The sequence below is a fragment of the Camelus dromedarius genome, chromosome 2 (genome assembly GCF_036321535.1).
Source record: "Camelus dromedarius isolate mCamDro1 chromosome 2, mCamDro1.pat, whole genome shotgun sequence".
NCBI classification, from domain to species: domain Eukaryota; kingdom Metazoa; phylum Chordata; class Mammalia; order Artiodactyla; family Camelidae; genus Camelus; species Camelus dromedarius.
In genome coordinates this window covers 109,929,474-109,953,681 of record NC_087437.1, presented here as the reverse complement: position 1 = coordinate 109,953,681, position 24,208 = coordinate 109,929,474, and the positions used below count along the sequence as shown (strand labels likewise).

General features: G+C 38.0%; 1 protein-coding gene and 1 pseudogene across 1 annotated transcript; both read left to right on the top strand.

The window, feature by feature from the left end:
- Positions 1 to 897: 897 nt before the first annotated feature.
- On the top strand, positions 898 to 1,593 carry LOC105086839 (keratin-associated protein 13-2-like; annotated as a pseudogene).
- A 17,966-nt stretch (positions 1,594 to 19,559) lies between these two features.
- Positions 19,560 to 20,072, top strand: LOC105086840 (keratin-associated protein 13-1-like). Its single transcript, XM_010977422.3, has one exon. The coding sequence runs from the start codon at positions 19,635 to 19,637 to the stop codon at positions 20,070 to 20,072; it is 438 nt and encodes a 145-aa protein (XP_010975724.1). The 5' UTR covers positions 19,560 to 19,634.
- Positions 20,073 to 24,208: the final 4,136 nt, after the last annotated feature.

The window sequence follows — 24,208 nt, the reverse complement described above, 5'->3', positions numbered from 1 at the left end:
AGAATAAAACAAGACAAAAAAACTATGAACTTGTTTAGGGCATAAACAGAGAATAATGCCTGCTACAAGATAGGCATATCAGAAAATATATGGAGAGATTCAGGTCTAGCAAACACTTCTATTCAAAGTCTCACTCCGAGTTGTATTTATTGTTTCCTAAAAGAGCATCCTCTAAGGAAACATTTTAAGCTTCTATTCATTTTAATAAAGTCCATTGGCCTGAACACCAAGGATGCTGTCTGCACCCCTTAATTCTGATCATGAGCTCAAGACATGAGTAAGCCAACCATATCACAGAGAAGGCAGGATAAGAGCTTTGCCAATGAATCCACAATTTAATTAAGCTAAATTAATGGCTATCAAGAATTATACGGATTAATTCAAATAGAAAAAAGTAAAGGTTTCAGTGGATAGATTAGTGAGACTAATCAATGGTGTTAACATTTGGAGAAATACATTATAATTTGCTTGCGAAGAAAAAGACAAGCTATTTTGAAATGCTAAAACTGATGCTTCTGATACCTAATGGACGTGAAGGAAAAGTATGTCACTCCCGCTGGTAGGACAAGGACACACTGCACACATGAGTGAAAAGGGGGAGGATATTTAGAAGTGTGAGGGCTCCTAATTTTGAAGGTCAAATCATAGCAAATTCCTGGGGAAAGGAACTGAGTAGTTTCTTTCCAAGTGTATCAGAGTGATTCAAGTACAATAAAGTATGTGAAAACGTGATAAATTGGACTTAAGCAATAACCTAGAGAAGTATGCTTGTATAAAACGGTGAGCAAGGAGGAGCAGGCATCCATCTGGACAGTGACGCATCCAGGTCTAAGAGTATATATACACTAGAAGGTCAGGTCGTGACATTGAAACTCAGTCTCCTCAGTGTAACTCAGCTGAGCTCACACCTCCTGTCACCATGTCCTACAACGGCAGCTCTGGAAACTTCTCCTCCCGCTCCCTTGGGGGCCACCTGCGCTGCCCAGGCTCCTCCTGTGGCTCTTCCTACCCCAGCAACCTGGTCTACACCACTGACCTCCACTCTCGCAGCACCTGCCAGCCCTCCTGTGTGGTGTCCAGCCCCTGCCAGACATCCTGCTACCGCCTGAGGACCTCCAGGCTCCGCAGTCCCTGCCAGACAACTTATGCTGGGTCTCTGGGCTGCGGGTCCAGCAGAGGCTGCTCCCTGGGTTCTGGATCTAGAAGCTGCTGCTCCCTGGGCTATTGATACAGAAGTTCCTCCTTATTGGGATGGGGATCCAGTGTCTTCAGACTCCTGAGTTTTGTAGCCCATGTCTTCCCTTCCCTGAGCTATGGATCCAGACTTTGTCTTCCAACAAAAGTTTGCTTCCAGGAGCTGCCAGCCTTCTTGTTATAGGCCAGTTTATAGATCAGCTTTCTGTAAATCAGCTTGTTGAGTTTCTAGACCTTCTGAGCAAAATGTTTCAGTCTCTTCTTAGAACTGCGATCATAGCCTTTTCCAGCAATGTTAGCTAATCCATCTCACCATCAGCTCTTCACCCTTTCTCAGGCATCAAGCACCAGCTGACAGACTAGTTCTTTCAAATGATGAAATTAATGAATGACCAAAGTATTGGGTTCAATGTCTGTAATTTTGTTAAAATAGTTAATTCAGAATTACATAAATTATTCGTATAAAATATGTGGAAATTCTCTTTTGTTTGACGTAATAAACTCATTCACCTTTGCATCTGATATGTTCTCATTGTTCTTCATTCATTTTAAGGGTTTGATTTGTCATCTATCTTTGGGGCTCTGGGCCCTCAGAGTCCTTTCCCTGGGAATAGGTTTAGATTTCCCCAGCAAGTGGTGTTGGGACTGGTATATGGGAAGTTCTCTCTAGCCACTGCCTAAGAGCTAACAGGTGTACATGTCTTCCACAATCAAAGCTGGTAGGATTTTTATTCTTGACAGTATGCTCATAATGCAGTCAACATTCTCATTGTGTTTTCAATGAGGACACCTTATGCTGACAACCATATTTGATTTTGATCTTATGTTTTCAAAGCAGTATAAGTTAGAGTTTGTCCAGAAGATGTCAACTTGGTGATGAAATATTTATAAAATATATTATATAAAAATATTTATATAAATCTGATGTTTTTGTAAGAAAAAGAGAAACTATGAAGACCACTGATTAGAGGACATTATGGCTGTATTTAAATACATGGGAAATGGATTATTATAAAGTGTGTATGTGAGAGAGAGAGAGAGACAGAGAGAGAGAGAGACAGAGACAGAGAAAGAATCTAAAAATTTTAAACTGTGAGTAATGGGAAAAGAGTTGTAGAAACATGTTGGCTGGTTGTAAATATATATATGAATTATAAATTTATAGAATTATAATCTGGGTACATTTCTTTGAGGTTTTTGAGTTCCTCAACAAGTAGAAAATCCATAAGCCCTCTTTGTTTTCGATTAGTGACTTCTGCTTTGAATTGGAGGAATAATTATATTACTTCCAATGCTCTGAATCTAATAACTTGCTTCAGCATCCTTGGAATCCACTGCTCAACTGATAGTAAGTAGAAAATACATTCTTGTAAGATACTATTCAGATCTGAAACAGGACACTTTGTGTTCATTTTAATGTGAGCAGATTATTTGTCTCAGAGGCTAAATGGAGAGTTAGAATTCAGTTAAAATTTTTTTATAACATATTTAGTAGTAACTCATCATGACTGAGAGAGTAACTCTCAAAGATTATCATTTGCTCCAATCATGTGCTATGAGGGTTTATTAATTTGTCTTCCTTCTTCCTCAAGCTTTTCCTGGTTGAATCTGAGAAAAATTGGCTTTTTCCTCATATATATGAGACAGTTACGGGCTAAGCAGGAAGGTGTGGGAATAAGGCCCTCAGTGCACAGAATTCTGCTCAAGAGACAGAAAAGAAAGAAATAGAGAAGAGAGACACAGAAGTTCCTGCTGGTACAAAAGCCTCTGGTTCCCAGCACCTTTAAGCCAGCTTTTGTAGCCCTCCATGCACTCTGATTATATGAACCAATAAAGTCTTCTCCTTGTTTAAACTAATTAAAATAAAATAAGATTTCTGTCACTCACATCCAAAGAGTTACAATTAATCATGATGTGTCATACAGGTGCAGAATTACTCATGGACTTCGGTGTAAACAGGCATATAAAATTTTTATTAGTAAGACAAAAAAGATCCTGTGAGTCTGAATGACTGCCATTAGCACTGAACAAGAGTTCTTCTTAAAGTCCTGTGAAGTGAGTAACATGTGGGCTAAAGAAACCAAAGGGAGAATGAATTCAAAGGGGTTATTATGGCAGAGACGGTGAGATAGTCCTGGAAACACATTCAGCAAATCTAATAGAACTAAAAGCTTTTAACTGCAAGCAAGGAAGTCTCCATGCCCAGCAAGGGAAGATGAGTAGAGAGAAATGTTTAAAATTGAGAACAATCCAAGATGGAAGGAGGCGATATCCAGTGGCGTACAGAATCTAGTTCTGGAATGACTTGATGACTTGAGGATTTCCCATTCTAATGGAATCTTCGAGGTGAGAGGTCAAAAATTGAAACAAGGAGGCAAAGTGAGGGAGAGGAAATGCATACATTAGAAAGCTCCAATATTTAAACTTTTGAAAGTATCTGTGAAGATTTCAGGGATCAGACAAGATGAGTACCAAGTACATGGCTTCATTCTTTGCATTGCGATCTTTCCTTAGTATCACATCACTGCTTATTTCTATATATTTTCTCATTTTTCTTCTCTTATCTATCCTTTCTCTTTTTCTCCCTCTCCCTCTCTCTCCCTTTGATTGTTCATCTCCTACGTACACTCTGTTTTTCTCCACATCCACCCTCTAGGGACCAGGTAACATTGGGTGGGTGACTGACTTGGATGATGGTGACAGAGAGTGTAAGAGGAGACTGGGATCTATCAATGGCAGTGAAAAATCTCAGACTGACACGGGGCACTTTCCTCTCCAGCTCATGCTGCTCATTATGAATAAGCGTAGCTCTCCCGACTCTAATGCCCTTTAGCACACTGACATCAGCTTTTTCTTCTGAACTCAGCTCACTAAATAACTTTAGAGCTTTGAATTTGCACTGGAGTTCTTCTATGAAAAATGCACTAGAGAACTTAGAAAAGACCATGACTTTTGCCTTCCAAGAGTTAGCTCATGACTAGAGAGAGAGACAAATTTTCTCCCATTATCCTGGTGCAGAGGATGAGTATGAGCAGAGCTTCAGGATGAGGCAACTGCTTAAGCAATTGCCCAGTTTCTTGAAAGAATATGATGTGGGGAGAAAAATGACAAGTTCTTTTTTTTTTTTATTATTGTGGGCAGCAAGAGGTAAGAGATTACACAACAATTAAAAATGTAATTGCCTAACCCTACAGGTGTATGAATAGAAGTAGGAACAGTGCTGATGCCTGGGAAAACCTGAGCATTGTGTCTGGGGTGACAAGATGTCAATGACAAAAACACAACCATCACATGTAATATGCAAGAGTGACTTGAGGGGCTTACATTTTTCTTGGGTAACAAAATCAATGTGCTTGCTGTTGTGACTGGGGACTCATTCCGTTGCAATTAGTAGTCTGATCCAATGCTAACACACACAGGGCAGAGTTCAGGGATGCAGTCTATTGCTCGGGAGGCACTGCCCTCTAAGAGAATGTGAGTTACTGCTCACATTTAAAATACCTTACCCGGCTATTCAACAGGAAATCATCCCTCTCACCATGCCTTACATACTGCTGCTCTGGGAATTCCCTCTACTGTTCCCTTCGGGATCTTCCAGTTTCCTGGTGTCCTGCTGTGTTTATTCTCATCCCATCAACTTGGTTTACAGGAGCATCTCATTCCTAAGGGGGTACTCACTTCAGGGTAGTCCCAGTGGTGGCCTCCTTCAGTGTTGCCCCTTAGGCTCTCCATTCCCCTCCCCCAGCCCTGGTCCTGGTCCTGCCTGTATGCCTACTCTCTAGCCCCCTCTATGTTGACTGTCACATGCATGCCACTTAATAACTGTTGCCTTTTGCTGTCCCTACCAAACTTCTGACCTGGAGTCTTCAGTCTAGGGACACAACAGTTGCTACTTCTGGGTTGTGAACCCTGTTTCAGCCACCCAACCACCTTCCTTCTAGCAATTGTTTGTATGTTTTACCAAGCAGTCTCTATACGTGGGTTACTCATCAAACTGCTGCATGATCAGACTTTTCATGCAAAGACCACACAAGCTTCTAGAGATGTTAGAGCCTTCCTACACAATCAACTACTGTCAAATACGAACATTCCCTTGCTGGACTGTGGTCTCCCCCAGACCAACTGCGCTTGTTCTAAGGTAGCCATTATAACAGGACAACGAACCATCTCGTTAGAGAAAAGTAGCCTTTTTGTCCATTAACCCTTCTATTTGGCTAATCCATTAAAAAGTAATAAATCTAGTAGTAATGTTTTATTTCAAGGCTTATTTTGTTTATAATATAGTAGATCCTTACAAGGAAGTAGAAGACAACAGAGAAAAAGGAGATTGGAAGATTTAACTCATTGGCACCGAAATTGTGCACTCTACCATTTGTCATTTGTGTGTGTGTTCTGGTGTATCTTTTGGATGCTCTGAGTTTTAAAGAAATATTTCTTTTCCAGTGAAATGCACGCTAAATTTTGAACTTATAAAAATGTTGCTACATAGACAATTACTATAGGTAGACTAGATTTTTTAACCTTCTTTTAATTGAAGTATAGTTAATTTACAATATTGTGTTAGTGTCAGGTGTACAGCAGATTGATTCAGTTATATATAAATATATACATATTCTTTTCAGATTATTTTCCATTATAGGTTGTTACAAAATATTGAATATAGCTCCTTTTACTATAAGTAGGTCCTTATTATTTATTTTATATACATAGTAGTATATATATGTTAATCCCAAACTTCTAATTTATCCCTCCCACTTCATCCCCCCTTTCTCCTTTGGTAGTCATAAGATTGTTTTCTATGTCTGTGAGTCTATTTCTATTTTGTAAATAAGTTCATTTGTATCATTTTTTAAATTCCACATATAAATTATATCATATGGTATTTGTCTCTGATTCATTTCACTTAATATGATAATCTGTAGGTCTATCCATGTTACTGCATATGGCATTGTTTCATTTTTTCATGGCAGAGTAACATTCCATTGTGTATATATATATATATATATATATATACACCTTCTTTATCCAGTCATCTGTTGATGGACATTTAGGTTGTTCTGTTGTCTTGACTACTGTAAATAGTGCTTCTATGAACATTGGTGTGCATGTATCTTTTCGAATTAGAGTTTCCTCTGGCTGTATGTACAGGATTATTTGAGATTTTTCTTGTTTCTTGAGGTCAGCTTATATCGCTATAAACTTCCCTCTTAGAGCTGCTTTTGCTGTGTCCCAGAGGTTTTGGACTATCATGTTTTTGTTTTCATTTATCTATAGGAATTTTTTGATTTTTCAACTCTTTGATGTCTTCAGTGATCCACTGGTTGTTTTATAGCATAACCTCCATGCTTTGTTTAGCCTCCATGTGTTCGTGTTTTTGCAGCTTTTTTTTTTTTTTGTAGTTGATTTCTAGCCTTATAGCATGTGGTCAGAAAAGAAGCTTGATATGATTTCAGTTTTCTTAAGTTTATTGAAGCTTGCTTTGTGGTCCAGAAATCTCTTAATATTCTCCCTTGTTTATGGTGCCATATAAAGGAAAATAAAGTAAGCAAAAAATATGTTGAGAATTAGGTTCTATTGCTAGTTTTCTTGCTAACAAGATCTTGATCTTATACATATCACTTAACTTTTTTGGATATCATCTTCCTTATATGTAAAATGAGATGGTCCTTGATAATCTGTGGTCTCTAAGGTTTCAACACTACTGACCTATCCTTATTATATGATAATAGTAAGATAATAGGAGCACGTGAGTGATGGGCTGTTAAACTCCTTCATAATAGTTTAAACTCTTCTATGTGATCTGGGAAGGGAAAAACAGATGAAAACCATTTAAAATGCAATGTAAAATCTAATAGGGTTAACAGGTAACTTTTCAAAAAGGTAAAATCATGATCTTCTTACAAATAAGAAAGCACACATATTAAATACTTTAACTCATTAATAAATGAAGGAACCACCCTTTAGAAGCTACAACTGACTCAAAGGAGAATGCAAAAAACACACTTACATAGGCTATCCGAGATGCTGAAATGAATTTATAAAGCTCGATACAAAGTGGTTACTGTATGCAGAGAAAAAATAAATCAATGGCATTCCATTAGACAGAAGCCATTTTTATTTTAATGGACAAGAATCGTTCGCATGACTATCAGTTTGCTACAGCATATAGAATTATGCAGTAGATCAAAAGCCATGCAAAGTGGAGATAACCTGAAAGGAAAGCTAGATGGGCCACAAAGTATTTGAATCCAATGTACCCTATTTCAAAGTCTCATAATTTTTTTTTTCGGACAACGGAATGTAAAATCTAATTTTCATCGTGAAACACAGTAATCCGTGTGCTGCAACAATGTGAACATCATTATTTCTTTAATATAGAAAATAAGAAAAGAAATTATGCACACCGTGTCATGGAAGAATCTAGTCTGCCTAGTTTATCAATTTACGCTTTTCTAATGACACTGCATCTGCTTGTGATTTGGAGGAAAAGATTATCACATAGGGGAGTGATATTTTAACTTGATCGTTCTCCCTGCCCCGCTGCACCCCTCACCCCATTTCAATCATTGTGCTACAACTATGAACTTCACTCATTTTTTTTTAAATCTCAGATTTAATCATATTAAATAACATTCTTAAATGTAAAAGGGCAAAACTGGTGATCCATACTTCTGATTCATTATACTTTTAAATTTTTCTAACATGAAAAAACTAACCATTAATAAAACAGTTCTTCATCTGTGGCAGTGGTTACAGGAAATCTATACATGAAATATAATTATAAAGAACTGTACACTTACACACACACAAATGCGTGTATGTTTAAACTAGTTGAACTGAATGAGATCTGTGGTCCAGCTAACAGTACTGCACTGATGACAGTCTCCTGGCTTTGGTCTTGCCATATGGTCGGGTCAGATGTCACTTTTGGAGGAAGCTGGATAAAGGTTAAAGGAACCCTATGGATTATTTCTACAACTTCCTGTGTGCCTATAATTATTTTTTTAAAAGGTTTAATGAAAGTTAAATGTATGTTGACAGCATAAGTCAACTATTGATTGGAAGATGCATCACAAGGTTTATAATGGGTGTTTCTGGAAGGATCATTTAGGCATGCTGAAGTCTATCAGATAAAGTGACAATACATGGTTGTCACTGATGTATGGAACCTCTCAGTCAGCTAGGGGTGGATACGGGGGTTGTGAATAAAGTCACAGGATTAAAAATTGCCCAGAGTTTTTTTTTTCTTCTATGTTCCACACATGTCTATTTCAGAATTTGTAAGATTCCCCTTCAATCTCCATTTTGTTTCCTGATGGAGTCAGTAAGCTCTCTCCACTCCTGTCAATCCCAAAAGACCAAAGCCCCAGTTCCCAATGTTTAGCTCTTGGATCACTGTTCTTAAGTGATATTAATAGATTAGATACAAAGTTTACACTAACACAATGAATATTGGACGAACCAAGTTAATGAGGTTTGCTTTACTTCCCCTTTCAGAGTTGTTCTTTTTTCTTTTTTTCATGCTTAAGCATATTGTGAATTAAAAAAAAAAAAAGAGGGGAGAATTATTGTCTCCATCTGTCTCTTCTCCACAATGAAGTTGATAGGGACACAGCATGAGTTTCCCTTAGTTTTGGGAGCCAGGTAATATTGTCATTTTTAGCCAAAATTAATTTTAATTAAAATCCATACTCCAGGTAATGAGTTATTGCTCTTTTTTCATGGAATTTCTGCAAAAGGATAATAATTAAAATTTTTTTGATGTACACCCTATTTTTGGTATTTTACCAGCAAAATAGCCCCAGTCATGTAACTGAAGGGGAAGCTGTTATCACACTCTTAATCATAAAAAGAAGTGAATAGTGGCTGATTCTATGTTTCTAGCAGCTTACTCTTCCTGCCGGGCAAATGACCACAGAGGTTAATGTCTCGACTATAAAACTGATTCCAGGGGACAACGCTCTGTGTGTCCCACGGATACCGCAAGGTGAAGCGGTGTCATTGATTGTTCGTCTTCTCCAGCTTATAAACCAAATTTGAAAGATGCTTTCTTTAGCTTCCACAATTTGAGGGTGATTTTTCATGGTCTATTTATTGCAGGAGGTAAAGCAGAAAAAACAGTCAAACCACATTGAGCACATCCTCGGGAGATGCAGGCTTCATTCTGGGAGAGAGACGTGGAACTGTTCTCATAATCAATTGTCAACACGCCGGGAGGATGCTCGGTACAGCAAGCCTGCGTTTACCGAAGTCACGAGATGGAATTCTTCGCGGCAAGTTTTTCATTTTCAAATTCTAGACAAGAAAAGAATGTGATGTGAATTCTAAAATGCTTTTCCTTTCCTTTCCTACCCCCTGCCTTTTGTGATGTGGTTTAGCACTTTGCCTGGGAAATTACTTTCCTCCTCTCCATTTTAATCCTATTTTTGAGAGGTTTTAAGAGCTGAGTAATGAAAGTTCGACTCATCCGTGTCACGCATTGGGTCCTCAGCGTTTGTTAGCTATATATATATTGTGGCTTAATAACAGAAGTTAGGGTTAGGTCATGACATATTTGGAGACAGAGAGACTGCGTCTCACCTTCTGGCTTTATGAGGTTTTTGTTAAAATAATTTTTAACACATCACTTAACGTATTACCACACTTTTTTCCTGAACAGTGAAAATAACACTGGTTACTTCATAGTGCTATTATGAGGAATTTAAATAAGAATTATCTAATGTGAAGTAGGAGCTTTTAGATTTTGAGTGTATTGAAGGTATTGTACCTCAGACATACCTGTTTTTCTGTCCCTTTGATATATGATGTGATTACCAGCTATTTGACAATTAGTGTTAACACACTAATCTCCTTGTGGCAAGCAGGAGGAGCACGAAATAGGCTTTGGTCTGAGTTAATTACTGAGATTCCAAAATGCATGCAAAAGGCATCTCTACTTCAAGAATATGCAAAAGAACTATTGTTTTTTCAAATACGGAGGAAAATAAATGTGTGTTCCAAAGCTTACTTGCAACCAATTTAATATTTTTTCTTGCCTAAATCTTCACTGATTGCTATGTTGAGGGAGAGGAGACCAGGCTAAAAATGTGCAAAATTTCCTTAAAAGAGTCCTTAGCCATTGACACCACTTTGGGTAAATCTCTATAAATCACTGCAGTGCAATGGGAGCCACTGAAAAGTTAGGAAAACAGGACTATGGAAACACAGAGCTACACCTGGTGCCCATTAGCCCACCAGATCCTATTCTTGGGGGTAACAGTATCAATCATGCCTCTATCATGATTCTTTTGGGAATGCCAAAAAGAAAATTGCTTATTGATGGTCTGACATGCAAAACAAATGAGCACCATAAGTTGTTATCTTTGCTTGTCGAACTTCAAAGTCTTGCCAATATGAGTAGAGAATGAAGTCTCATTACCTTCAAGATGCTGACCCCGTGTAGGAATGATACTGTCCGAAGTTCCCGCTGGTTATTAGGCACATGGTTCCTGACTGGCGAGCCTCTTTGGTAGGTAATGTGATTGTTAGCAGCAACTTCTTCTTCCAAACTGCAGCTAGAACTAGGCTAGCTCATCCAATGTTAGGTACAGAATGGCTGAGGATCAAGCCCATTCATAAAACAGAGGGGTCAGGGCTGTCCTGTCCATCAACCAACTGACATCCCTAACTGGGACTGGGCTCCCATGCTGTCCTCCAGATAATGGGATCCCTTGACCCTCAGGGTGCCTCAGTCTGGGTCCCCACTTTGGTTTCTCCACCTGGAGGATCTTCTGAGATTTTACACTACGATTTCTTAGAATATGTAAGCATATAGATATAATGGGTTTTGGGTTTTACTTGCATATTAGTTTGTCTGCTGTAAGAGTGAATCCATTTAAACTGAGTTTAAGAAGAAACACTATATATATATATTTGAATCCCCCGACTCTAACCCTTACTATCTGTCTTGTACATATTGTGGAACCTCTCAAAAATTCAATTTCCTTAAATGTAAAAGAGAAATAATGATAGTATTTACATCCCAGGATTATGAAGTCCTCATGACAATATGAAATGTCCAAATGATAAGGTATATGAAGCAACTATAAGAGTTCTTTGAACACAGAAATCACTCTATAAATGTTAACTATTATTAGACTATAACTGCATGCAACTTACATCCAAAAAATATAAATGCATACGGGTCCCTTAACCTAACTCTCTGGTTGGATGAGTCATTAACATCATATTCTTTTATTTGGCCTAAAACTATTTAGCCTCTCAATTCCACTTTAGTGAATACACACTAAAGTACACAATAGTATACTCAATTTCCTCCCAAACCTCATGAACATGTAAACAAACATGTTTTAATCCATTTCTTTGAATATATATATATATATATATATGTACACACACATATATATATATATTTTTTTACTCTGGGTGTAAACTAATTCAGCATTTCCTTAATGTTTTTTCCATGTGTGTGTGTGTGTACTTTTCCATATATGTGTGTGTATATATATTTATGCTTTCCATATATGTATATATATTTAATGTTTCATTTATACATACTGTGATCCTTCTGGGCAATCTTCTCTCTGTGCCTTTAACTCTTGATCTTCTCTAGTGTCTGCCAACCCTTCAAACCACCACATTCCTATATTTAGGTTAATCAAGGACCTTTAGATATAATGTCCACCTTCACATAATGTGGAAATGTGACTATCTGTAACATTGCTTTGTAAACTTTTTATTTGTTCAGCAATTTTCACTGTGCTTGAAGAAAATAATTTGGTATTTGCTTTACTGCTTATAAACGTAGCCCCTAAGGGGCCATTAAAAATTTACATGCCGTAAATTTGATAGCAGATTACTTTTTAAACGTATTTGGGCTGAAATCTCCATCTTCTTAGCTAATATAATTTAAGTCCAGTTATATGAGGCATTCCATATCCATCCAGTTGCTAAAGAGAGCCAAGCAGAATTATTTTTTCCATAAAATTCATGCAGTTCTTACAAAGTATCATGATCATGCAATGATAGCATTGTCTTTTATGCACCATTTATATCACACATTCCAGTTGCTACTGAACATAAATACATGCTTTATAATATGGCAAACCACGTCGGGAACGACTGAGAAAAGAATTGCCATAAAATACAATGCAGAAAGCAGGGAGGAAAGAAAAGAGCTCTATCTCCGTATCCTGTAAATGACCCTTGGAATCACAACGCAAACCAGCAAAGATAACCAACTGTTCTGAGTATGCAACAGCCATCTCAAGTCCAAAGTAGTACTGTAAGCTGGCTTTTAGCTATAAAATACAAGTAAGCGTATTTACCATAGTGTTCATTTATTTGATTGAAATTAGACAACACACTAAGGAGATGTTCTTATGCAAATCGTAGCATAGAAAGATATTGAAGTGGGCTGTCAAGAACATCTCGCCCACAGGGTTAGAGCAGACAAGCCCTCTAGGCCAGCAGGGAATATTCAGATGGTCCCTGACACCACTAACAAATTAATTAGGTATAGTGGTAACATGCTACAGCTGCTGGCTGGAATCTTTCCTCCCTGCTTTCTTAGAGAATTCTGGTCTACCCAGTCTTAGCCTGTGGCTCCTTGTACCTCAGCTACTTTGTCTACCCATTGGCCTCTGTTCTCCCAGTCTCTCCAAGATAGGTCTCTTTCTAACGACTCTTAGAGAACTTCTAGAAGCCCTCCAGCAGCCAAAAGCCAGACTTTTCCCAGAGGCTATGAATTCAGTGGCTTCCAACATTTAAATGTCGATCCGGTGATTCCCATAAGCTGAATTCTCTTCTCAGCTTCTGCTATGCAAACCACTTCCCTACTAGGGATGTCCTGCCAACTTAACACAGACCAGCCTGAAGGTCTGGCTTCTATAAATCAGCTTAATGTCTCTTTACGCTCCTATATGAAAAGCTGCTTTTAATAATACTCGTTTACTACAACAACCCCTCACATCCAGGAATGGACTGACCACCAACCACTCGGTTTCTCGGAGGCATACAGGTTCTGTCATCATTACACAATCAAAGAATAGTCAGCATTGGGAAACTATCCTGAAGTTTTATGTATCAGATATTAAGAGAAATTATATATAAGAGAAATCATGAGGTTTCTTCATGTATTCTTGTCTCCTACAATGTGACAGCAATGTTGTTCTTAAATAAACTAACATTTTATGGGATTCAAATACATTCATTTTTCTTCGATTTTTTAAGAGTTATTGGCTTACTGGGATTACATTTTTCTAATAGGAAAAATTACTATTTTGATAACTTTGGCTGTTGATTTTGTAAGAAGCAATCTATAAAACTAGTGCTAGAACAATCCATTTTTATAAGTAGGAAAAATCTTACAGTCTAAACTGACTTCTAGTCAGAGAATTATTATTTCCTATGTAAAACATAAACAAGATTAAAAATAATTCACTGTATGCAAATGTAAAGGGCGTTAAGATTTTACCCAGCTTCATATAGTAGCTGGGGGTCTTAAAGAAGAGCAAAAGTGATTAGATTTAATTGCCTATAATGTCCTTAAAAGTCACTTATCTGCTCTTTACATTCTTCTCATTTTCCAGAGTCAGGTGAAGGCTGCCTCCTTTGGATAGGGTCATTTCTCAGTCCCCTCCTCATCCTCACCATTCACGTGTGTGCTTGCTGAATTAACCTGAAAATTAATCCCTCTAGCTTTCAAATTCCATGTTAGGATATTGAGAAAGTTGAGCACGAACGTTTAGTTTAACAAGTGTTATTTTTAGCATCTGTGTCCTGGGCGCTATTGAAATTGGGGTCATCTCCAAATTAAAAAAAAAAACCAAAAAACAAATAAAACAAAAACAAAAGCAAAAAAAGATAAGCAGTAGATACAGATACATATATAAATATATAATATTTGATAGTGAGATGCTTAAAATCTAACTTGACCTCTCTCCAACATTGTATGCTTTTGACTACTTTCCTTTATTTATAATGCATTTTTAACTTAATTTCTGTTACACTCCCATTTTTCTTTAACCTTTACTGGCTATTCCTTCCCAGTCTTTTGTGAGTTCTTCTTATTCTGCCAATTCCTTAAGCATGAGATTTTCTCAGAGCACCACTCGAGGGCCCCTTTTCATCTCATTTTACACATGTTGTTGAGCTTTAATAACCACTTTTATGGGAGGCAGCCAAGCATTATAGTTAAGAATATAGGCTATTGAATTACACTGCCAGGGTCTGAACCTGGGGGTCCACTCTTACTGCTATGTGACCCTCCAATCCATTCTTCATGCTGCAGTTAGTCATCTCTGTAGGAGGCAAATTTGATCTGCTTAGGTCCATATTTTTAACCTATCATCAGTGGCTTTTCATTGTTACACGTCCCCGTTTCCTTGTCTAAGCAAATAGGGACAGATAATTTTCGGAATCCAGTTTTTTAGGTTTTAGAAAGACAACAGAATGGATGAACTGTATGTAATACAATACCCCAGGTAAAATGTGGGACAACATGTCATAATCAAACATACTGACTTATTTCTGAGGTACAACATAAAGATCCTCACACTAAGTAGAGGAAGAAAGAAGAATGTGCGTGGTTTCCATTAGTTTGATCATGTCATTCCATCCGAAGAGAACAGGCGATGTCTTCTTTTATCACTAAATTAGCTCTAAAGAAAGTGATTGATTTTCAGTATATTTTGGGCCTTTGAAGAACGTCCAAACACCCAACACGACTTACAGAGCCCTTGTCATCTGGCTTCTGTCTGTCGCCAGCCTCGCCTTTCATCTCTTCCCTTCTGACACTCATTTCGGATGCTCAGCTTCTTGGAACAAGACCGTCTCGCCTGACTTACTTCTTTGCCTTCAGTCTTAAGCTGAGCGGAAGTGATCAGGTAACTTCTGAAGATAAAATTAGGGCATAGAAACACCAAGTGTGAGATAATTGGGGTTCAGATCAAAGGATGACTTAAATGAAATACTCAGAAAATTGAATTTGAGTTTGAAAAGGACAAAAATAGACTTTCAGAAAAAAAAATTCTGATAAATGTGTCAGAAATTGAGTTGAAACGGGCAAGGCCAGAGGATCCAGGGACCACCTGCCACAACAGAGGCAAAATAGCTGAGTTATAGCAGGACAGAAAGAAAAGGATTTTGACATGCTTTGCAGATTTAAAAAAAATTAGCAAGGTATGCTTATCCAAGATCAGATGTGGGAAGAGAGGAAGACGGAGGTCAAAGATATCTTCCAGGAATTGCGTAGAGAGTACACTTTAACTACAATAGTGTGCAAAGGAATTAGAAGCTGGAATACACTATTTGTCTCAGGGTAGATGGTACAGACTCGTGCACCAGCTTGTCTGGATTGTACTAGAGGACAGTCTAAAAAATAAATACATTATAAAAATAATAAAATTAATTATAGGGATGGTAGATATCATAACAGGGGAACCTAATTTATTCAGGGATGTGGTGGTTAGAAAGTGAGGAAAGGCTTAATTACCTAAATTATCCAGATGAAGAAAGAACATTCAGGGCAGAGGAAACAGCATGTCCTTGTGGTTAAGAAAAAAAAAAAAGAGAAAGAGCTTGAGCTGTGCTAATTGTGGAGCAGAGGCAGTGTGTTTGTGAGAAAGGAAAAAGTCTGAGTGTGAAGATGACGTTAGAGACATGGGCAGGGACACGTTTGTGCAACCTTGCGGATCATGCAGAGGATTTCTGTTTTTATCATACGTGTATTAGATTGTCATACGAAGTGAAGTCAGCCAGAAAGAGAAAGAAAAATACCATATGATGTCACTTATATGTGGGATCTGAAAAAAATGACACAGTGAACTGCTACAAAACAGAAACAGACTCTCAGTCATAGAAAATAAACTTAGGTTACTGGAGGGGAAAGATAGAGAGAGAGATAAATTGGAAGTCTGATATTTGCAGATACTGACCACTATATATAAAATAGATAAGCAATGAGGTCCTACTGTGTAGCACAGGGAACCATATTCAATATCTTATAATAACCTATAATGAAAAATAATATGAAAATAAATATGTATATGTGTATAACTGAATCACCATGCTGTGCACCAGAAATTAACAACATTGTAAACTGATTATACTTCAACTGAAAAAAAGAAAAACTGAAAAAAAAAAAAGAAAAGAACGGGAAAGTTTTCATCTTGACAGTGATATGATCAGCTTTCTGTTTTAAGAAGATTAATCAGACAGGTATAGAAAGAAAAGATTGGAGGAGACATTTTTTGATAATGAGATGGGCTCTGTTGGAACCCTTTCAGTAGTCCCACCGAGAAAGGAGATTACCTTGAACTAGGGCAGTGGTTCTTCACCAGAACTGCTTTAGCCCCTAAGAAATTTTTGGAGATGTTGATTGTCATAACTTGTGTGTGTGTGTGTGTGTGCGTGTGTGTGTGTGTGTGTGACGTGCTCCTGGCATCTAGTGGAAAGAGGCCAGGGATACTGCCAAATATTGTACAATGAGCACTATACTCCCCATGACACAATATTATCCAGTCCAAAACGTCACTGGTGACAAGGCTGGGAAACCCTAGACCAGAGGGAAGGCAGTAAGAGGACTGGGTAGATTTATGAGAAATTCAGGGGATAGAAGGGTCACATTTAGAGTGCATTCCCTGTATTAAAAGGATTCCAAGTTTCCTGAGGTAAATGACTGTGTGGATGAAAATACTGCTTACCATGGAAGGGCAGAAGTTCAATTTCATACACATGCAATTTTGACAGCCTTATGAAGCCTCAAGTGGAAATGGCTAGTAATTGGATATCTTGATCTAGAATTTTAATAAAAAGAGGTGTGTACACTTGAATGGCATGGAATATGGATAGTATTTTAAGTCATGAAGGGGAGGTGCCTCTTCTACAGAGAGAATAATTGGCCAAATCAACATCAAACCTCAAGAAACATTATGTACAGGAAGCCAACTAAGGGTGAAAGGGAATTAGGGGAAAATTAGACAGAAAGCCAGGAGTGTAATGTCACAGAAGGACATAGCAAAACGTATTTCAAGGTCAAGGACACAGCTACCTGTGTTAAATGTGGTTAAATGTTCACATGGCATCACCCTAAAAATGGCCACTACATTTAGACACATAAAGGCCACTGCTGAACATGTCAGGGGAATCTCAGAAGAGTGTTAAACCAGAGACAAATAATATGGTTATTGAAAAGACAGTAAGACACCAAAGAGTTGACCAGCTGATCACATAAGTCTTTAGAGAACTCGATCTTTAAAAATAAAATCTATATAATCATGGAGGAAATGATGCTAACATAACATTTTTGGATTAAAAAATGTTGACTGTGTTTACAAGGCTGAGAAAACAGAACCATTAGAATAGGTGAGGAGCATGAAGTGTTGGACAGAGAAAGCAATAATATTTGATCGAGACTGTAAAAGGCAACTTTGCTTGGGGTGGAAGTGGGGACAGATATCGAGGGTCCCTTCAAGCACTAAACTAGTTATGATTAATTTGAGGATTACATTTAATTATGAAAGAGATATTTATATTCCCTTAATGTTGTCTTAAAGGTAAGTTTCAGAAGCAAAACAATAAGTGTGCATGCATATATTTCTTTTAGATGAATGTAAAAGTCAAAAGTCAATGATTTGATATATTCCTTAATTTTATAAATAATTTGGAGCATCCACTGTGTGGCAGATGCTGTGACAAAGAAAATCAAACCCTGTTTCTGATCCTGAACAACTTCTATGCACTCCACTCTCACCCATAGGTGACTGTCCTGCAAGTTCAAATGACTGAAATCTTCATCTGCATGATCCTCTTCAAAAGACCATCCCTTCCACTCCCTCCATGACATGTGTGTACGTTCACCCCAGCGAATTGCTACTAAGATACTAAAAACCTACTGCAGAAGAGTTAAAGCGGTGAGACGAACACCTGTCAGGTATGAGGAATTCGATTTTGGCTTTGAGGGATGAGAAGAATTTTGGAAAGCAAGCAAGACATTTGGCAGAAATTTGTAAGCAAAACAATGGGCAGACTATTTCAGTGGCGCCAGATAAGCAAATACTACAGGAGATTAGAGAAAACAATCATCTGAGAAACAAGTAGAAAAGATCAAATTACGTAAATAGCTTTTTGCATTCCAATTTCTCAAAGATGCTTTAAGGCAGATGTTGGATATTATAATAAGTAAAAAAAAAACAAACAAAAAAAGACATCTCTAATTCCAGGACTTTTCTTTATACCATTGATTTTTTTATAGTGATGAGGATAATTTTAACTACTTAATATGAAGGGAAGTTTTTTGCTGCTTTGTCTTTCTAGAACAATGAGCAAAAGAGAACTTAGCAGGGAGTGAAATGAATCACTCTCTAAGGTGTCTCATTTCTCACTCCCAAATGACTTGGCAAAGGTTAGCAACTATTAAAATTCAAGTTTTTGCAAATGTGTTTCATTGACAGTCAGCTCACTCAAGGTATATCAGTTTTTAGCAGTTATTCTCAGCGATGGTCTACGTGTTTGCCGAAGAATCTCTGCCTCACGTGGAAAAAGCATTCAATAATGCCAAGTGGAATCAAACATGAGCTGCTTAATGAGGATAAACTATATGAGAGGGTAAATAGAAGGTGGTTTGAAATAACCATCTCCATGGTAACTTGGAATGCTCAAAAATACAACTAAAAGAATTCAGTCTATTTCTTTGGGGACTGTATTTGGTTTTTCACAGAAGCGATAAGAAAACCTAGGTAGGCACATCGGATAAAATGCAAATGTTATCACATCAAAATGTTTTTTTCAACTGCGTGTTCATTGTTCATATGATTCTGGGAGCTGGAAGAATACACTTCTGGAGTTGTCAGCACAGCATTGCTATACCTGCTGGCTTCGGAGGCAGTTACACCTGGGTTACTAAATTAGTGATAATTCTTATCTCATAAGCTTGTGGCAAGGATCAAATGATCCCACAGCTTGCAAGGTTCTTCACAGAGTAAATGCTTCATAAAAAATATATAAATAGCTGAGATGGAGGTTATGATGACTGTTATGAGAAACAGTTTACACAGTCACACACAAAATCCCCATCATCCCGCTCAGGGAAGAAGTGAGGGCACTACCCGCATGCATCATGGTCCATGTCTTTGGAGACAGAACACACCTTATTTCTGAAAAAAAAAAAAAAAAGAAGAAGAAGAAGGAAAAAGAGAGAGAGGAGCAGAGTGGCTTCTATAAACCAGAATAATTGAACAGCAGTTAAGAAAACACATGAATATATTCAATTATAGCCTAGGTTAATTAGCTGTTTTCATGATAAAACACGCACAAGAATGGAGAGGGTCTGCATCACATCCAGCACAGTGAGGGTTTATATATAAACATGGCTGGGAGAAGGCAAGGATATCAGAGTATCTTCTCACTACAGCTGAGCTGAACTCACACCTCCTGTCACCATGTCCCACATCTGCTGCTCTGGAAACTTCTCCTCCTGCTCCTTTGGGGGCCACTTGCACTACCCAAGCTCTTCCTGTGGCTCCTCCTACCCCAGCAACCTGATCTACACCATGGACCTCTGCTCTCCCAGCACCTGCCAGCTGAGCTCCTCTCTGTACAGTGGCTGTCAGGAGACCTGCTGTGAGCCCACCAGGTGCCAGATGTCCCATGGTGTGCCCAGCCCCTGCCAGTCATCCTGCTACTGCCCTAGGACCTCCATGTTCTGCAGTCCCTGCTGGACAAATTATGCTGGGTCTCTGGGCTCTGGGTCTGGCAAAGGCTACTCCCTGGTCTGTCGATCCAGAAGCTGTGGGTCCAGTGGATCTCTGGGTTCTGGAGTCTCTGGCTTCCCTTCCCTGAGCCGTGGATCCTGCCATCCAATTTATGTGGCTTCTTGAAGCTGCCAAACTTCTTGTTACCAGCCAACCTGTGGATCTGGCCTCTTCTACTGATCAACTTAAGGGTTCTAGTCTGTGACTTCACCGTTACCTCCCTCAAAGTTGATCTCAGCTGTTACCTGGCTAGAGTTTGTATTCTACTACCTAGAAGAGTGATGATTAAAACAATCCTTTTAATATTAAACTCATTTATCCCATAAAATACACATTCTGTTTTCCTTCTGTTTTCTTCTATTTTCTTCCTTCCTTCTCTAGTTAAAAATGCAACAAGAGGTATTTTTTCCTTTCAAATAAACTCCTTTAATCTGTTATCAGTTCACAAATCTTGCTATTAATTAAAAAAGAAAAAGATGTCTGTTGGAAATTCCAAACCTACTGTTACTTGTCCACAAATAAAGATTTAATTTAAGGAACAGATTCCCTAGTTGGTAGAATTATCTGCCAGTACAGAGTTAGTTTCCTGAAATTTTTTTGGGGGGTGGGAGGTAATTAGGTTTATTTATTTATTAATTTTTAGAGGAGGCACTGGGGATTGAACCCAGGACCTCGCGCATGCTAAGCATGAGCTCTGCCACTTGAGCTATACCCTCCCCTTCTCCCTGAAATTTTTGGCAAGTGGAATCAGAGCCTGGGCAGGAGATGATCCTAAACTCTTCTGTGTGAGGTCACTTCCGTCTTATCAGGACACCTTACTTTGGTTAAACTAGTCATGGGTCTGATCCAAGAAACAAGTTCCAGAGACAGTAGTGATGCTTCGGCAAGTGACAGACCGACTGTTCTAGATAAGGAAATTTTAAAAATACTTTAATGAGACCCTTTTACAGAATTATGCAAGCCGTAATGGAATTCTGAGGTCATGAGTATTAACTGACTACAGTCAGTTGTGTAATGAAACAGACATCTTAAGTATGGATGAAATTAACCACATATTCATTTTATTATCATAAAAGGAATACAATTTCTTAGAGTCATTTCTTATGTTGATGCTTAACTCTCGAGTCCTCCTTCTGTTTGGTCAGTCTGTAAGGCCATCCATCTTCATGGAAGTCTCCTGAGAACTTCTAGAGACACGGCAGTATCATGAGTAGGAAATACGGACTGAGAGAGAGGACTTCTTGACATCTTGGGCTTATAGCCAATACGGTAACTTGGTATGATAACTGGGTATGATCTGGATGGATAGTTTACTGTTTTCTTGTTTTGGGGGATGCAGGCATCCACATTTGGAAATGTGTAAGTGGGAAGGAAATATGTAGTTGGATGTGGGCAGCTTATTGTTCATCGCCCTCACAATAGCTTTTCTCTCCCTCTTCTTCCCACAGGAACTGGATTTTGCTTGTGTATCCCCTCTTATCCACCCCTAACCAGCCCTTTATATGAATGTGGCTATGCCCGAGTTTCAGGATTGAATCTGGCTAGCCCAGGGGCTCCCCAATCCCCATTGAAAGTGAATGGTTCAGAATGGAGCATGTGATCTGACTCAAATCAATGAGAAGCAAGGAGTGATCTGGAGAGGTGCTTCTGGTAGAGTTCTTCTTGTGGAGTTTTTTGAAGCAATCATGTCTTCCTCTGGATTTTTGTCATATCATATGTAGAATACTACATGCATCTTGCATATGGCCTCAAAATTGAACCATCACATGGAAGAGAGTAAAGCCAGGAGAAATGCCGAGGAACAGAACCCTGACCATCTTATTTCTGGACCTCAGTAAACATGAGCTAATAAACGGTATTACTTAAGCCATTTTGAATTACTATTTCTGTTACTTGCAGCTGGTGTTTTTCTAAATGAGACACATTTAAACCTGAAAGAAGCCCCCTTCCCAATAAAGTCTCCTTAATATAATGTTAAAGATTCTTTGCAGCCCACCTCCACCCTCTCCCAGTCCCTCTTCTCACCACCCCCTATACACACACTCCACCAACATGCCCTCCGTCAATGCTACCTACTCCTATTTTCCGGAACACATTGTGCAGAACTGAGCTCTGATACAGTCTAGTACCTCTAGAAGGAATGCCATATCTCTCTTAATCTTCAAAACCCATGGAAATATTTTCTATTCTTTCACTCTTTTTAAATAGATTTCAAAATCAATAGAGTTGATTATTTCCTATACAATGCCAGCATTATATATGCTTATTTTTTGTTTATTACATTATATATGCTTATTTTTTGTTAATTACAAAGTCACTATTTAAAATTTTTAGTACTATTTTGGTTAATTAGCACTGTTTGTTTACCCTTGTCATATTTTCAATGAATACAACGAATGTTGACTAACAGAATCATGCAAGTAGTAAATCCTCAATAAAAGTTTACTGAATAAATGAGTGAATGAAACAGAGCCAGGATGACAGTCTGCAGGACGTATTATGTCAGTGATGTTGAACATGCGCCCATTTTAACTGGTTGAACTCTATAGATAAGCTGGTTGCCATCAACGTCATCAGTCATCTGTGACCATCATCAAAAATGATTTAGCACATCTCAGTGGCATATTATCACAACTTCAGTACCCATGGGAGAAGTGGAGGAACTCAGAAACAAATTCACATTTTTGCATCACTCAAAGGCAGAAGAATAACTTCACCTAAAGCTAACCTCGGAGGCAGGCCAGAGCAAGTTCCTCCAGGGAAAGGAACAAAAGCAATTGTATAATTACTATAATAAACCATGACACTTCCATATCCAAGATATAATGAACAAGGGGGTGGAAAATACGGGATTCAGTGCTCAGATGGTCGAGATACCCTGGTTCATTCTTTATTCCAATTACCAATCATTAAAGTTTACATAGACAATGTGTAATCATTTAAATTTTCTCTATTTTTTTTTCTTTTTGGTTCTTTGAACAAAGTCTGATGTAATTGAATAGTAAATAACCAAGGATTATCCCAAGAAGCAAAATTATTTAGAGAGAGTTTCAGAGAAGAAACGTTGTCACGAGTGAATCCTTTTATTATCCTATTCTAAGAGAATCTATATACCATCAGAAACAGAAAGCTGGCAAGAGGTTTTTTCCATATTCCACATAGGATCACTCTTATGGTCACAATGTCAAAATTTTGAGTGCTCCAAAGCCTAAATTTGTGTGTGTGTGTGTTACAGTGTCTGAGAAGGGTTATTTTACAGAATGTTGTATCTAAAGGAAATTAGTCATTCCACTCAACACACTCTTTCTAGGTGGACCAATGTGTTCTTGTCCAGAAAGCATACTTTCTGTTTATTATTCAAGTTATTCTCAAATACAGTAGAACAGTACATTTAAAGTTGTGAATTTCTACCAGGATGCATGGGAATTAATCATCTATAGACTTCAATCTTTTGTCTGTCCTTTAAAATTTTTTTTTATAAATAATCTTCATAAAGATTAGATGGCTTAAAGGAAAGTGTGGGTTCCATTCAGTAGGTAGATTTGACAAGATACCATTTAATGTCCTTTTCAACTCTAAGATATTAAGATTCTGATATAAAATCACAGAATGTGACAGCTGGAAAGGACCTTAGAGATCTTCTCATCTAAACTCATTATCTTGTAAGCTATCCAGAGAGGCAGAGTGCCTCGTCCAAATTCATGCAGTGAATTAATAGAACCAACAGGGCTGGAAGCTAGGTTTTTTTCACTCCTGGCCTAATATTCCATTGCTATGCACTGTATTTATATGAGTGACTTCTTGGTTGGAAAAGAGGAATGAATTTAAATTAATGTAGGTGCTTTGGCATAAGTTTGGTCGGTGCAATAAAACTAAGGCTAGGATAGAAGAAATAAATTTGGGGGAAATGAGTTGAATTATGTTAATGAAGAGTGACTCTAATTTTTTGAGTTTTTAAAAATTTTAATATAGTTGAATAAGTGATCAGAAGTCCACCATAGCCACATAATCAAATATAAAAGCAATATTAAGTATTCAAGCTTAAAGTCACCAAGTGCCAAGCTCTTGAGAGGTGGCAACAGGCTGGCTAGGTCTTTAATGATAATGGTAAGTACAACCCAACCCTTAAAAGGATGAAATGTGCAACCTTTATAGACACAAATATCCCAACACAAAAAAAAGATACCATGTTTGATTTACCTTATAGTTTTATATCAATCCAAGACTGATATTGACAGGAACAGTATCTTGGTCTGCATGTT

What these genes read in the sequence shown, in the direction of transcription:
- LOC105086840 (XM_010977422.3), top strand. Translation starts at nt 19,635, where the DNA reads ATGTCCCACATCTGCTGCTCTGGAAACTTCTCCTCCTGCTCCTTTGGG.